Genomic DNA, 16707 nt, shown 5'->3' on the forward strand with positions numbered 1-16707 from the left:
GATACTACATAAATAGACAGAACAACTGATAAAGCACACTGAGGATTGTGCCAGATGGTGGCCCAACGTTTAGGGAAGTTTGCACCACGCTGGAATGCCCCTCAGATACAGCACAATGGTATTAAAGTCTGGTTGTCTTATTAGTAGAAAATATTTAATGTAAGAGTATTTGGACGTTGTTGTGTTTACTTGTAATTCTGTGTAGAGACGGGCCACTCCATGTAAATCCCATATTAAGAATATGAATTCAAATATAAAGAAATATAGGAGGTTCCTTAAATAAATAAAATGCTAACAGGGATTGTGATTTGGCAACTGCTAAATGTATTTTCATGGGATGAGTGGACCAGCAGGTGTCTGTCTCCATGGAATGTGATAGGCACACAGACAGTTCTTGTGACAGTGTCAAGGTCCCCCTCAAACTCTTGTCACCACTGTCCCATTAAAAAATACACACAGGCATGGCATGGACAATTTTTCACACTTTCAAGATCCCCTAAAAACCACCATTTTCCTTGATTTGACCCACACTGGTGGATCTAAAATCCATCTCAGTAGATATGGGTCAAAATTGACTTGGATCAGCCTCAATGCACAAAAATTTGTAGCACCTGTAAAACAGGATAACATTTTTAAAATCTTGTCATTTTCATGTATTTTGGATCACTTTAGGAAAAGTCCTCAAATTTCAGGCTAAAACTTTCACATTTAGGGTACTTTTACTACTGTCAAATATCAAAATGGGTCAAATTTGACCCAAATAGTATGTCAGTGTTAAGAACTTTTGTTATGTTGAATTATTATTCTTTTATTAGTTTTCCAGTGTGCCCAGCCAGGACGCCCCTGCAAACTATATTGAGGGGGAGCAGCCCTGGACAATGCAATACCTCCCTCTGGACGCTAGATGCACAACATCCCCCCCCCCAAGGGGGTGGAGCAGTGCCTCGGTTTCCTGCAGGGCTCTCTGGGAATTGGAGTTGGGTGCAGCCCTGTTGGGTCCCGTAGGCACTGCCAGGGGATGCTGTGTTTGGAACTCCTGAGCCCGTGTGGGCCGGAGATTCATCACACCCAGAAGTGCAGCCATAACTCGGTGATCAAGCACCTGGAGCACTTCCGGGTGAACTAGAAAAGGAGCCAGCGGCCAGAGTCTGGTGGAGGAGGACAAGGTTGCTTGGGAGGAGTGGTGGAGGTGCCAAGGAAGAGAAAGTGTGGTGGATTAGTGGTGTGCTTTATTTGTGGCTGGAGGGATTACGGGGAAGATGTACCCTCCAGCTGAAGAAAATAAACAGTTTGTTTTATTTTGCACGTGCCTCCCATGTCCAGTTGGTGTCGGGTTGGGTGCTATACAGTATCCATTCTTACACCAGTTATTCACTAAATTGTAAATTGTTTGATCAAAGAAAGAATGCATAGACGTTATAAGGTAGTAAATTACTAGTCGGTAGTGCTGGGAGGTATACCGGTTCATACCGAAAACCATTTTTTATTTTTGTTATGGTTTTTCTTATACCGCAACACCGGTTTAAATAGCCTAAACAATGTTCGGAGCGTGGTGCAGCGGAAAACTGTTTAAGGGGGGACCTTTTTCACTGCCACACCGCTAAACACACATGCAACGGAGTACATGCATTAGTGGAGGTATTGAGCGGTGAAAACGGACAAAGAACATTCCAAAACTGAAGCTGTAGCAGACGATAAAGTTGAACATGATGACACAGAAGAACTTTTGCCGAAAAAAGGAGCCGTGTCTGTGGTCTGGAGATACTTCGGTTTTAAAAGGTCTGATATGGACCAAACAACTATTTACTGCAAATGCTGTCAAGCTAAAGTTGTCAACACGAGCAATTTGCTGCACCACTTTAGCAGCAAACTTACTTTGTAGTACCATGAATGTGTGGAACTAAGATTGGCACCCTCCACGTCCTCAGGTAAAACTGAAAAAGCGAGAGGACCCTCAAGTCAGACGTCACTTGTAGACGCGTTTGTGCTAGAGGTACTGCCTACGACAAAAAAAGCAAGTGGTGGATCGAGATAACCAATGCCATTACAATCCATTGTGGTAAGCAACCCAAACACAGACCGGTGGACATCGTTTGAATCATCCAACACACGCTTTATTTACAAATATATACAATAAAGTGCCACACAACCCCAAAACTCCCCCAGAGTCCAGGCCTCTCACAATGATGCCTCTCTTCAGGCCGCCTCCTTTCCACTCCTCTCGAGCTCCATCCACAAGCCACTGAACGGAGGGAGGCAGCCCCTTTTATAATCACCCAGATGTGCTCCAGGTGCCTCCCGCCGGCACTCCCCAGTGTGGCGGAAGCACTCCGGGTGTCCCTGGTCGTCTTCCCCCCAGCACTTCCGGGTGTGGCGGAAGTGCGGAGGACCAGGGCTTTCCAGGCATCGGGGCACCCCCTGGAGGTGACCACAGGCCCCTATAGGGTTGAGCTTCCATGCTCAGTTCCCATGGTCCCCAAAGCCATCAGGGCGGTCACCCCCTCGCGGTCTGGAGGAGGCGTAATCCCTCCTCCGGTCCTTCCGGGCATCCCGGCTGGGTGCCACCCCCAGCCACTTGCCACACCATATAGCTAACTTGTCAGTGGACAGAGATTGTTAACTTTAACAGAAAGTGTCGTTGGTTTACAAAAAGTATTTACTCTTTATTCCTTTTCTAAGACATGTTCAGTGCAATACAACTTTTGACAAGCGCCTGTGGATATTTTTACCAAGTCTAAATGCCTCTTTGGATGGTTGAAAATATGTTGTCAAAATTATAGTTTTAAGTTGTTTGCAAAATTTCTGCATTTTGACTGCAACTGTCATGCAATGGATTCCTTCTCTTCATTAGTGCTACCTCCTTGAAAACGATCAGTTTATGGGGCCATGCAACCCTGTGTTCATACTTGTGTGCACATTAAAATGTTTTTTTGTACAATGTATAATTCTCATGACAGTGGAATACGTTCTTCTTAGCCAGTCTACTGCAGTAATTGCAATGGAAAATGTGGTCAACTTCTACTCATGCATGGGGGAAAAAAATTACCGTCAAATACCGTGAAACCGGGATAATTTAGAAAAATACCGTGATATAGAATTTTGGTCATACCGCTCAGCACTACTAGTCGGTGTGCACTTGGAGAGTAAAGAGTGAAATAATGCAGATATACAGTGTGTGTACTTACACACATATAACCAGGATCAGGTGAGTAACTAGATTAAGGCCGAAACCTTGTTTTTTAATAATCCATCTTTACATGCGCAGGTAATCGTTGTCAAAGCACTCGGACGTCATTAAACTGCTTAACCCGTATCCATGAATGCCATTTTTATAACGTTTCCATGAATCGGGGGTCTTGCAGACCATTTTAAACTGGTTAAATCTGCCTAAAAAGCAATACGATAACTGTAGCCGCCGAAGCATAAGGCGAGAAACGCGTGTCAGAAGAAATCTCTCAGTTCAAAAGTTCGTTTTAAAAAATATTTAGTGAAAGTTAAAAGAAAATAATCCACACAAGTATAAAAGAAAAAATAGTTACACACTTAGAATAAAAGTAAAAAAAAAGAGAAATGTATCTTGTTTAACCTTAACTTTTCTTGAGGAACTTTAGTTATTTCTATACTTATAGCATACAGAAGAAGAACCTTTACGCGTATGGCTTTGTGCTTAAATAAGCGCGTTAACTTTACGTGTTACTTCACACACACACACACACACACAAAGAGCCCTTAGGTGCGGGCACAAGCACGGTTAAAAACCGTATGCCTCTACACCTTACACGTGGCAAGGCTGTCACTAACTGAACAATAATGTTTACTCAAAGCTGTTAGAAATGGCAAGAATATACCAACACAATTCTACTTATGGGGGGTTTAGGAACCTCCCATAGATTATGTATTGTCATCTAGTATAATATTTATGAATCTTATAGCAGTAAGAAAATGGCTCTTACAATAACTTCAGAAATTTTTATTACCTCTGAAATGAAGTAAATGTGATGTAAATTTTTAATGGCTTACATGTTACCTTTGTAATAGTAATGCGCGTTTAGTGTTCACCAAATCATATAAAATACAGTCATAGTAGCACTAAAACAAGATGTCAGTTACACGTCTGATTCGCATACAGGACAGTCACTCAGAATCCGCCTCAACTTCAACTTGTTTGCAGGCCGGACTCACAAGGGAACGCTGTGAATGTTCCTGGCAAACCAGAAGTTTGCACTGGGAGCAAGCAGCCTTTATCTTTCTGTCCTTTGCCCTTGGGCACATGTGACAGCGTCACTACATTTGCTGCATCTCCACGGGGCTGTTTCATCATCAATTTTTGTTTCCTCATCACTTGACACACTGTCCCTTCCATCATCGTTGTCCTCTTCATTTGAGTTGTCTGATGTATTGAAATCTGACAACTCCTTTATTATTTCAGCCAGGGCTTCACTTGCATTGAATTTCTTTGTGGGTCGTTGACTCCTTGTTCATAAACACATCAACTGGACTTGCTCCTCAACACACTATACACCGGCAATGTCTCAGGCAGGACTAAGAAAATCTAAACCAAAGATAATACAAATTTAAATAGAAAATTCAAATATAAAATATAAAACGAAGCAAAAACGCACATACAAAAATAGTAAAGTTTCCATGAATGGGGGAGTCTCGGAGACCCCCCAACTACTTTGTGCTACTGTAGCACTTATTTGCACTAAGCTATTGAGAAGCGGATTTTCGGAAGACAACACAAAATGAAAAGTCAGAAAATTTCATGGCCGTCGTATTACCTTGAAAGGGAAAGAATTTGAAAATCTGCGACTGGGGGTCTTGGAGACCCCCTCATTCATGGATTAGGGTTAAAAACTGTGAATCCTGAAAACGAGCGTGAAACCTGTGATCATTTTCTTGTGTTTTACTAATAAATGTAGTCCTCCGTGTGCTGTGAAGTAAATAATATCCATCCCCCTTTTTTACTTTTCTCGTATACGAAGTTTAGAGAAAGTACTGTAATCGCCCGAAGATTCCATGTAGAGATTTTGATAAATCTCAACATTTTTAGACCTCTCCCTGGCTTTCTCGTTTACGAAGTATAGAGAAAAGTATTGGAATCCTCCAAAAATTCCATTTCGAGATTTTGATGAATCTCGACGTTTTAGACCTCCCTGAGCCCGAAAATACCATTTTTGGAATTATGTCTGTCGGTGTGTGTGTGTGTGTGTGTGTGTGTGTGTGTGTGTGTAAACATGATAACTTGAGTACTCTTTCACTTCGGTCAACCGAATTTTGCATACAAGTATTAGCTACAAAACGTTGATTTCTATCAACTTTTGGATTACTTCCATTAACCGGAAGTGGTAGTTTACCTTTTATTCATGCAGCTGCAGAGTCCGATTTAATCAACTTTACTTTTATAATAATTGTTCAATATATTATTAATTTGATTTGATTTGTTGTTCATGGTTCTTTAATGTACATCATATAACAATATAATCCTTGTCTTGCGGTTTACTCCTCAAATATCCATCCCCATATCGGAGTATACGAGAAAGTCCAGGGGAGACCACTCCCGATTTTTACATCTCCAACCTGAGACCCCAGTGATTTACATTGTGAACACCTGATTTGACTGTTTTCAACATATCTATACTAAATAGCTGGATGAAAACTAAACAGACACTTTATTAAGAGGTTTCAGTTACGGGATTGCATGCTGTCCCCTATCTGATTGAATAGGCGATTGAGCTCTGCAGAGGAGCAGCATACGAGTACGTTTGCTTCTTGCCTTACACCCAGTCCTGCTGGGGTAATAATAATAATGCAGGTATTTTTAATTTCAATAAAATAAGCATTGCATTAGGTTACTCATTACTTTAAACAGTAATCGAAGAACGTAACGCAGGTGTACTTTTAATACTCCACTGTTCCTGATACTGTGCTGCTGAATTTAGCACTGTATGTTCAGTTCATCCACATACACTTTAACGATTTCTCAAATGGCGAGATACATCATTTCAACCAAGAGAGAGAATAATGCGATCGCCTGAACATTGGCCTTAGGAAGTTGATCTTTGTGGATGCTTCCATGTGTGACTGCTGAAAACGTGTGCAAAGCTAAGCAGGCGGACATACGCAAAATACAAATTCCTTTAAGGGGTAACCTGGTTTAGGGTTGACACTGCCACATAACAGGGTTATTCATGGACAGATCTCCCTCTGTTAACCAGGTTTCTCTAACCAGGATAAGGAGTTTTGAAGCATTTTAGAAACCAGGTTTCTGTGAATAGCTGGGTGTTTAAAGTGCATAGAAATGCACTGACTGTTGGGTAAATTGACTTCAAGAGTCCATTCGTCACACTCATCTGAGCAAAGGAACTTGTCACTGAGGCAGTTTGCAGCTTGCTTTTAAATATTATGTTTATAGTTCTGAAATTCTGTTGTTATCCCTGCAGAAACCTCTTCCCCTATGCAAGTATAAAAGGTCAAAGTTCAAGCATAAGTTTTATGTTCAGTTTCTCTTCAGTCTGTTTCTAAGCTGACCCTTAACCCTGGCGAGGGAGCCATTGAATGTGTGGACGTATCCCGTATCAAAGTGTATTACAGAAACTTCATAGAGCTGCTTGTTCACCTTTTCGTCGAAGCCCGAAGCTGCTCAAAGTCAACCCATCTTATGCCTGTGTTCTGTTTTTCTCAGGTGCTGAGAGAGTGATGATCCGCAATCTGTTCTCCTCTCTGCGGTCCGTTCCAAAGGAGAAAGCACACCAGGACGACGCTGGAGAAGTGGCCGCTTCAGTAAAGACCAAGACCAAGGCCAAGGTCGCCGTTCTCATCTCTGGAACTGGTATGTGCTGCTGAAAAGCAGAAGAATCTTTTCTTATTTGAATTTTAAAACGTTTGCCACACAACAAGCACTTTTTGCAATGGTGCTCTTTCATTTTTATGTTCGTACTAGGGGGCTTTGCCCCCTGCTCGCATCGCTCACCATCCCCCGTTTTTGTTTTTCCGGATACACACTTTTAAGTTTTTTTTTTTGTTTTTTTTTTCTTTGAATTGTTGCTATTTCATTAGTTTCACTTTTATTTCTGAACTTCTGTAAAAACAATATTTGGAATCTTTCAAGTCCCAACGTGCTGCCGAATCTTTTTAATGAGGTCAGTGAGACGTGTGTTTAATGACTTTGTACCATGATTCAGGTTAGGTTTCTCTGTTTGGAATTTCAAAACAGACCAAGCGATCGACATCATCAGCAGTTAATCATTTTTTTTTTGCAAAGTAACCAATAAATGCATGTGAGGTAAACTCCGTTTTTGAAATTCTCTTGACTTAAACTTTAAAGCCTTACAATATTTACGTACTTGTGACATATCATCCGTGTCCATATATTCGATCTCTTTTCACCTTTTAGTTATTTCTCCAAGTAATAATTTCTTTCTTTGCCCTAATGCGATGTTTACTTTCGTTTTATTTTGACACTGTCGTTTTTTCTGCTTTCATATTCTGTATCTTGCTCTGCATGTGTTACGCGCCTATGTTTTTTTTGTTTTTTTTGAGTCTTTTGAATTCCAGTTTTCATTATTTCTAACCTGCTCTGCATGTGTTTAGCCCCCTTTTGCTTTTTAACCTCTTTATGACGTTTTACTTTGCTTTCTTCTTTGTCTTTAATTTCTGACCTCGCTTTATCCTGCTTTTGTTTCAATGACACCTGGTCCGTGATGATTATTTTCCCTTTTTCGAGTAATAATTTCCGTTTGTTTGCGGTACTGCGATCTTTACTTTCTTTTTTTATTCTTTCTAATTTTCCTACTTTTATATTCTTTAACTTTCTCCACACGTGTATCGTGCCAACATGTTTTTTTTAGCCTTTCGATTTCCATTGCTTTCATAATCGCGCCATGGCCAATCTTTTTAGTCTCGCGGGTCTTTTAAGTGTCTTCCGTGATCATAACGTGAAGATCACGTCTCGATGCCCTACTGTTTCTCTGCAGGATTTTTTTTAAATTTTTTTTATAATGAGATCTGATTAAGGTTCCCTTTTTGGTTTTTCTGTATTATAAACTCTTTACATTGGGGTATGACATTGTAGCGAGTTCCTGTTCATGTAAGACGAGGAGTCCGGCACACACGAGAATCTCCTACTCTTAGGAAGAAACTAATTATATCAGAACAGAGCCAGACAGAACTTTGGCCCCAGTTTGTATCCCCTTTGATGGAGGTGTCCTTTATGTATATATAAAAGAAAAGCAATAAATAAAATAACCACCCAAACAATTAAATCAATTAAACAAACAAGAATATATATTCTAAACACCCAAACCAAACTATAAACAACCTTTTAATGAATCCTACACAAACCCAGAACAAGTAAACAGATACTAATTAATATGACCACCCCCTTTATAATGCACTCCCCTGAAAAACATTGAAACAGAAAAGGAAATGAGACCACTTACAGACTGCACAAAAATATTCACAGAAAAAAATACATTGTATACATATATACAAATATAAATTAGACATACGCTCCCTATGCATTCCCCTGTCCCTTTGATTTGGCTTTGAATCCAACCAGGCTGGGAATTCCTCTGATAAATCCAGCGTACTAGTCAAATATCCCACTGACTTGTTTGGTTTGTACAGATATAAAAGAAGTGTTCACACCAGCTAGGAGACAACTCTTATCCTGAATGCTGAAGTCCGCCTCACCCGGGTGTAATGGCGTTAACGTCCCTCCATGGAAGACGCAAGCGTCACAAATAAAAGGCAAAGCCGTGCGTTCCGATGACCTTCCCTTGTCAGCCAGCACTCTTTCTTTTTTTGTGCGCCAGAACCGATCTACAGTTGCTACAGTGCATTTCTTACCTTATAGATCGCTTCCTTTTTAATCTTCTTTCCCAGCTCCTTCTCAGTCCTTCTTTCAAAAATGCATGCCCCCTTGTCCTTTTTTAAGTCGGTTCTCCCCCTTACGACACACACCAGCGCGCTTATGCAAGGACCCACAGGCGAGGTTTGGCCCCCTGCTCCCCTTAAAGAGATATCCTTAAAATGCTCATTCCTTTGGACATATATTCTAAAGGGAGCAGGCGGCAGAAACAGATAAAGCACATAAAATATTTTTTTGTTCTTTATTTATTTCGCCTTATACAATTTTCTTGTATTAGGAATTTGTTAGTTTTTGCATACCCCTTAGGGGTCAGAGCGCAGGGTCAGCCATTGTACAGCGCCCCTGGAGCAATTACAGGTTAAGGGTCTTGCTCAAGGGCCCAGCAGAGTAGGGTCTCTTTCGGCAGTGACGGGGATTCGAACCGGCAACCTTCGAGATACCAGTGCAGATCCTTAGCCTCAGAGCCACCACTCCGCCCTAAATATGTAGCAACTGTTACAACATAATAACTTTGGCATACAGTGTAGTCAGATTTTAACAATGCATTGAATACATTTAACATTGTAATATCCAAAAATTCAGTTCATTCTGTACACATTTAATACTTTAAAATGATCACTGTTTCAAATATAAATACTGTAGTGAGAAGTTTAGCAAAATGACCCCTTTTATTGATTAACTAGAAAGATTACAATATGCAAGCTTTTGAGGCAACTCGGGCCCCTTCTTCAGGCAAGATGTAATACAGAAATTGGAGTTTCCTGTGTTTATATAGACACCAGGACAGACATTGCATTGGAAAACCTTTAAGTGAGACATCTTAAGTGTGGGATGGGATGAAGATCATCACTGGCTGCAGCTCGAAGCGTGGTACCACCATCGAGAGAGACGTGAAGAGAGCAAACCAAATGAACAACTTCTTTAACAGGTTTGACCACCCTAACCCACTCTCACTCTCACCTCGGAGTACTGCACCCTTCACACATCCTTCTGCTGATACCAACATAGGAGAGACATCCCCACCCATAATTACAACAGCGCAAGTGAGCAGAGAGCTGAGGAGACTTCGTGCTAGCAAAGCAGCGGGTCCAGATGGAGTATCGCCACAACTGCTGAAGGTCTGTACATCGGAGCTGGGGGGTCCTCTACAGCGAATCTTCAACCTGAGCCTGGAACAGGGGAGAGTCCCAAGGCTTTGGAAAACATCTTGTATCACCCCAGTCCCAAAGGTATCACGTCCTAGTGAGCTGAATGACTTTCGGCCTGTTGCTTTGACATCACATGTGATGAAGACCATGGAGAGGCTGCTGCTTCACCACCTTAGGCCACAAGTTCAACACGCCCTTGACCCTCTGCAGTTTGCATATCAGGAGAAGGTGGGAGCGGAGGATACTATCATCTACATGCTACACCGATCCCTCTCTCACTTGGACAGAGGCAGTGGTGCTGTAAGAATTATGTTTCTAGACTTCTCTAGCGCCTTCAACACAATCCAACCTCTGCTCCTTAGGGACAAGCTGACAGAGATGGAAGTAGACTCATACCTGGTGGCATGGATCGTGGACTATCTTAAAGACAGACCTCAGTATGTGCGTCTTGGGAACTGCACGTCTGACATTATGGTCAGCAACACAGGAGCGCCACGAGGGACTGTACTTTCTCTGGTCCTGTTCAGCCTATATACATCGGACTTCCAATACAACTCGGAGTCCTGCCACGTGCAAAAGTTCGCTGATGACACTGCTATCATGGGCTGCATCAGGAATGGGCTGGAGGAGGAGTATAGGGACCTAATCAATGACTTTGTTAAATGATGCGACTCAAACCACCTACAACTGAACACCAGCAAAACCAAGGAGCTGGTGGTGGATTTTAGGAGGCCCAAACCCCTCATAGACCCAGTGATCATCAAAGGTGACTGTGTGCAGATGGTGCAGACCTATAAATATCTGGGAGTGCAGCTGGATGATAAATTAGACTGGACTGCCAATACTGATGCGCTGTGCAAGAAAGGACAGAGCCGACTATACTTCCTTAGAAGGCTGGCGTCCTTCAACATCTGCAGTAAGATGCTGCAGATGTTCTATCAGACAGTTGTGGCGAGCGCCCTCTTCTACGCGGTGGTGTGCTGGGGAGGCAGCATTAAGAAGAAGGATGCCTCACGCCTGGACAAACTGGTGAGGAAGGCAGGCTCTATTGTTGGCATGGAGCTGGACAGTTTAACATCTGTGGCAGAGCGACGGGCGCTCAGCAGGCTCCTATCAATTATGGAGAATCCACTGAACAGGATCATCTCCAGACAGAGGAGCAGCTTCAGTGACAGACTGCTGTCACTGTCCTGCTCCACTGACAGATTGAGGAGATCGTTCCTCCCCCAAACTATGCGACGCTTCAATTCCACCCGGGGGGGTAAACGTTAACATTTAACATTATACAAAGTTATTGTCTTTTTTTTTTCACCTGCATTATTATCATTCTTTAATATTATTTATTGTATCAGTATGCCGCTGCTGGAGAATGTGAATTTCCCATTGGGATTAATAAAGTATCTATCTATCTATCTATCTATCTATCTATCTATCTATCTATCTATCTATCTATCTATCTATCTATCTATCTATCTATCTATCTATCTATCTATCTATCTATCTATCTATCTATCTATCTATCTATCTATCATGTAAAAAAATTATTAGACTTCTTCAGGCTAAGATTCATTTAGCAAAAGAGGAGAACAATGGATGGTCAAGATCTTTGGATAACTGTCCAACAAAGTCTTTTGAAGTTTCTGATGAGTTTTTACATACAATGTGGGTCTGTAGTCAGGCGGTCTGTGTCAGTCCGAGAGATGCAAACAATCCTCTGGCCATAAGACCCATGTCTCTATTCAAATCATGTTGTAATTTGTTCAATTTTAGCATGAGTTTAACTTCCCATTCTTTTGTCTCTTGCTGTGTTCTGAAGTTGCCCATAAGCCCTGTGACTTAAGTCCCTCTCACAGTGTCCATGGCTGTTGAAGTGGCTGTTTTTATAAAAGATAGTCTAATTCAAATTGTTACTCCAAATAATGAGGATTAGGAATGGTTATCTCATTTATATACATGACCCCCGTGACCCTGTGTTAGGATATAGTGGGTTGGAGAATGACTGACTGATCTAGCAAGTCTGGGCTCTACAATTAGGGTCCAGTCCTTGCTACACATTATATGGTCAAAGGTTTCTGGATACCTGACCATCACACCTATATGAGCCTGTTGAACATCCAATTTCAAAACCATGCCAATTAATATGGAGTTCACCCCCCTTCCAGCAGCCTTGAGGGAAGGCTTTCTACAGAAGTTTGGAATGTGTCTGTGGGAATCTGTGGCTCTTCAACCAAAAGAGCCCATTTGAGGTGAGGTATTTGTGACGGATGAGTGGGCCTGAATTTTATTTGCCTTTTGGGTCTGTAGTCAGGTGGTCTGTGTCAGTCCGAGAGATACAAACAATCCTCATATCTGGCCATAAGACCTATGTCTCTATTCAAACCATGTTGTAATGTGTTCAGTTTTAGCATGAGTTTAACTTCCTATTGTTTTGTCTCTTGCTGTGTTCTGAAGTTGCCCATAAGCTCTGTGACTTTAAAGACCCCCTCGTGGTGTCCATGGCTGTTGAAGTGGGCTGCTACAGGAACATCCCTATTGCCATAACCTGTGGAAATTCATTCTTTGGTAGAGTGTTTTTCCAGTTTCTCCCACATAGAGTGCAGTGTCAGCTCACTTCAACTTTATGGCCAGATATGAGGATTGTTTTCATCTCTTGGACTGACATCAGACAACCTGTCTATAGACCCACATTGTACAGAAACGTCAAAAGACTTTGTTGGGCAGTTATCTTATCTCTATCTTATCTTATCTATCTTATCTGCTTAACTTCTCACTACATCCATAACAGCTAACACGGTACAACAAATATAAATGCTGAAAATCAATTTCCTAATTCTCTTGACCACATTCAGAAAGTTTAGGACCGCACCTTTCCGAAAGGCTGGGGAGAACTGTAGCAGAGGGAAGCCCCTGGGAGAAAGTCAGAAAAGTCCACTCCCTTACATGACACTCCCAAGTTTTTTTTTGCAATTGAGCATGACGGCCTACATTGTGATTTTGGAGGGAATTTTATTTATTTATTTATTTTGTAGTAAATCTCCGGCATTTATTCCCACAAAGAACCAGATGTAGAATGGCGACTTTTTAACCTCCTTACCGTTAACCCCAAGCGTGACTTGGGCCCAGAAATGTATGCAGTTAAAGTTAAACCCGAATCAGGCTTGGGGTGACATGTAGTGATATGCTTTATGGTGTCAAGCTGGAATAACTCTTGGGACTTTGTTCTGCTGCCATCCGGATGAAATAACATCATGATGCAAACAAAAGAAATGCATATTTTTAAGCTTTGTGCCACATTTTGGTAACTCATCGATAATTCATGATTGGGGCAGAACCTCAAACGAAATGCTGCATAGGCAGATTTAGAATGAACTGAAACTAAACCATTGTTCAAATCGAACGATAGTGATGATGATGTGAATTGGTCATCAGATGTTGGCACAGAATGCGAGTATAATACATGATACGGCACTGTACGACCAAACTGCGGTGAATTTGGTCGTGCGAAACTTCATGGTAGCTGCCTGATAAAATGACAAAATACTGTAATTGAGATCAAGACAAGAAAGACGTTAGCCCCCTAGGCATTGTTCCCAGTTTGACAACTGTCAGTCTTCGTGCCAGGGGAATTATGGAAGTCACTTGTGCTGTACTGTAGTAGGCTGTAATAACGCAGCATTCACATGGCTGGCCAGTTTTTGTCTCTTGACTGACAAGGTTATATTCTTTGACTTTTAGGAACCAACATGCAGGCCCTTATTGAGCAAGCAAAGAAGCCGTCTAGCTCTGCTGATATCGTACTGGTTATTTCCAACAGGCCTGGAGTCGAGGGATTAAGGAAGGCAACACGAGCAGGAATCCAAACCAGGGTTAGTGTGCTATTTGTACCTTTACTGAGTTTGTGTGTTCTACTTATATCTACTAAATTCTTGCTCAGAGTGCTTCACTTTTCTGTCCATATGCCAAAAAACACACTGGTTACGGCTGACAGGTGACTTGATGTGTGTGTGCGTGTGTGTGTGTGTGTGTGCTATAACAATGGCCTGGCAGCTTGTCCAGGGTCTGTCCCCAACCTTGAGTCTACCAGTGTAAAACGTGAAGGCCTCATGATCCTGAATTAGAATAAGTGCGACCAGAAAATATGCAGATAGTAGAGAATGGGCTATTAGTCCTTCATTTGCATTTCCAAGCTATCCCCGATGGTTGACTTTGTGACAGGCTAATACACAGCTCTGACAAAACCACTGTAGTAATGCAAGTTTTTCATGAAAGCCTATTGATATGCATTGTGAAAGATGCCCGGACACAGACCGACACTGAGACAGCCAGATGTTGAAAACACACACTTTTAATTCCTTCTGCACCTGCTCACACAACACAGTCAGTGCACCAACCCACAATAATGGCTCACAGTCCTTTCTTCTCTCTCTATTGCCGCCTCTGCTCCACTCCTCGCAAGCTCCGTCCTCTTCCACCCGACTCCGGTTCCTTGAGTGGAGTGAGGCGGCCTCTTTTATAGTTCACCCAGATGTGCTCCAGGTGCTTCCTGATGATCTTCCGGGTGTACCTGGACTCTTTTCCCGCAGCGAAGTGCTTCCTTCCAGGGCTCCATAATTATCCAGGCCACAACAGGGATGAGCTTCCAAGCTGTGTTCCTGTGGCCTCCATGCAGACAAAGGGAGGCTGCCCTCTCATGGTCTGGGGGAGGTATTGTCCCTCTCCTGGGGCCTCATGTATAATGCCGTGCATAGAACTCCCCACTATAACATGGAGTAGGCACAAAAGCGGGAATGTGTGTACGCACAGAAAAATCCAGATGCAGGAATCTGTGCGTACGCAAAACTTCCACGTTCTTCCGCTATATAAATCCCAATCAGCGTGAAAAGTAACGCACGTGCACGCACCTGCTGCCCCACCCCAACTCCTCCCAGAATTACACCTCTTTGAATATGCGAATCAATATAACTAGCCCTTAAGCTCAGCCTTCTGTGAAAAGACAATGGGAAAAGCACGGGGGAAAATAGAAGAAGTTCAGTGAATACCAAGTGGAGGCAAGAAAAACTTGCTTTTCGTTGGTTTAAACAGTGGTATAATCAACAAAAGGAAGTTGATCGAGTGACAGAGTGTAGGAGAAACTCGAAAGCTCAAGTTCATAAAGTTGCACAGTGCCCAAAATAAAAAAGAAATCACATATCAAAGTCGCCGTGAAAAAGTGACTCGTAGCCGACCGTCTGAGTGTCATATGAAAGCTTATTAGTGTACAGAGAAAAAAAATAGGCACCCAGTGGGGACAAAGCTCGAAATGTCAACTTTAATCTTGGAACTTCCACTTTAATCACGTAGTTTATTTTGTCATTAAAGTAGAACATTGTAAAGTTCATCTTAAAATCATTTAATTTACTAGTTTCTCAAATCCCATCGTAACTAAAGTAGCACGTTAAATGCTTTGTTCTGTATTTGATCTTCTATGTGCTCTATGTGTGTGAATCACTACCTGCTTCTTAAACGGGCTTTCTCTTCCTCTGACAGGACACAGAATCCATTACATTCGTGATATTACAGCTCTCTGAATAATTAAAATACTGAGATATATACGTGATATCTTTTTCATGATGATAGGAATGAAAGCATGTTATTAAACATGGGAACACGGTGGTGCAGTGATTGGTCGTGTCTCACGCAAGAGGCTTGCTGCACCATGTGCGACCTTCGATGAAATAATTTATTTCAGAAGCACTGTCTCTTTCAAATGTACTAACCTCCAATTCCTGTCCTTACTTTTCTTTCTCCAAATACCCAATCACCACACAATCAGCTCTGTAATAGACGTTAAGCCATCTGTAAGCTTAGAATGACGATTCTTCAAAACATTTAAGGAACATTGAAATATCTTCGTAGTACGTTTATTCTATCCATCTATCCTTCCAGTGTCGGGCCAACCCAGCAAGAATACAGTGTGAGGCAGGAACAATCCCTGAACTAGCTAGCGCTGCGGCACCGTGTCCTCACATGTTTATTAACAATACAGATTATTTAAATGAAGTTAAAGTTTTATCTGTATAATATAATCAATATATTTTGCTGCATTTCATCTTTAAAATGATATCGTCATCATATGTAAATACGCGCTTTATAAAGTGGCTCAGGTTGTGCAATATTATAACTGTAGTTCAAGTTTACAGTGAGGTGATTGTACTTAGAAGTACAGACACTTCTACAAGGAGCACTTGATGGACTGATTGAGTGCGTTTAGAGTTCTTGGGATGAAACTGCTGAGATGGCTTGTGGTTCAAGTCCACAGCATACAGCGGATATTCCAGCTCGTTTTCATTACTTCCAGCTCGCCCCGAACTCCTGGCCAACCAACATACAGGTAAGTCAGAAGGGCAGGTGTCTTGATAGAACCTCAATGTGGACTGTGTAATATGTACTGTATGTACAGTACCTAGATCTGGTGTAACAGTAGAGCTGTTGCTCCGCCTCTTGAACCCTCAGATACCACTCCAGACACTGGATAAAAGTACAAGACTCTTTTATTTTTCTCTTGTACAGTGCACAAAGCACCCTCCACTCCACACTACTCATATACACAATAAACTCTTCCACAATTCTCTTTCCTCCTCGCCCAGACACTTAGCCCTCCTACCTCCCAGCTCAGCTCAGTGTCTGGGCTTACCCATGAGTCCTTTA

At 42.0% G+C, this 16707-nt stretch overlaps 2 protein-coding genes across 2 annotated transcripts in view; both read left to right on the forward strand.

The window, feature by feature from the left end:
• The window catches only part of dnajc28 (DnaJ (Hsp40) homolog, subfamily C, member 28), a 1235492-nt gene that overhangs the window by 946052 nt on the left and 272733 nt on the right, over positions 1 to 16707 (forward strand). The gene's annotated exons all lie outside the window — the stretch shown is intronic.
• Positions 1 to 16707, forward strand: part of gart (phosphoribosylglycinamide formyltransferase) — a 156723-nt gene that overhangs the window by 110298 nt on the left and 29718 nt on the right. Inside the window, exons 18-19 of the mRNA XM_028790419.2 lie at positions 6686 to 6832; positions 13756 to 13886. Of these exons, the coding sequence (XP_028646252.1) occupies positions 6686 to 6832; positions 13756 to 13886 (278 nt within the window). The remainder of the gene's footprint in view (positions 1 to 6685; positions 6833 to 13755; positions 13887 to 16707) is intronic.

This window comes from Erpetoichthys calabaricus, chromosome 4 (genome assembly GCF_900747795.2).
Source record: "Erpetoichthys calabaricus chromosome 4, fErpCal1.3, whole genome shotgun sequence".
Lineage (NCBI taxonomy): Eukaryota > Metazoa > Chordata > Cladistia > Polypteriformes > Polypteridae > Erpetoichthys > Erpetoichthys calabaricus.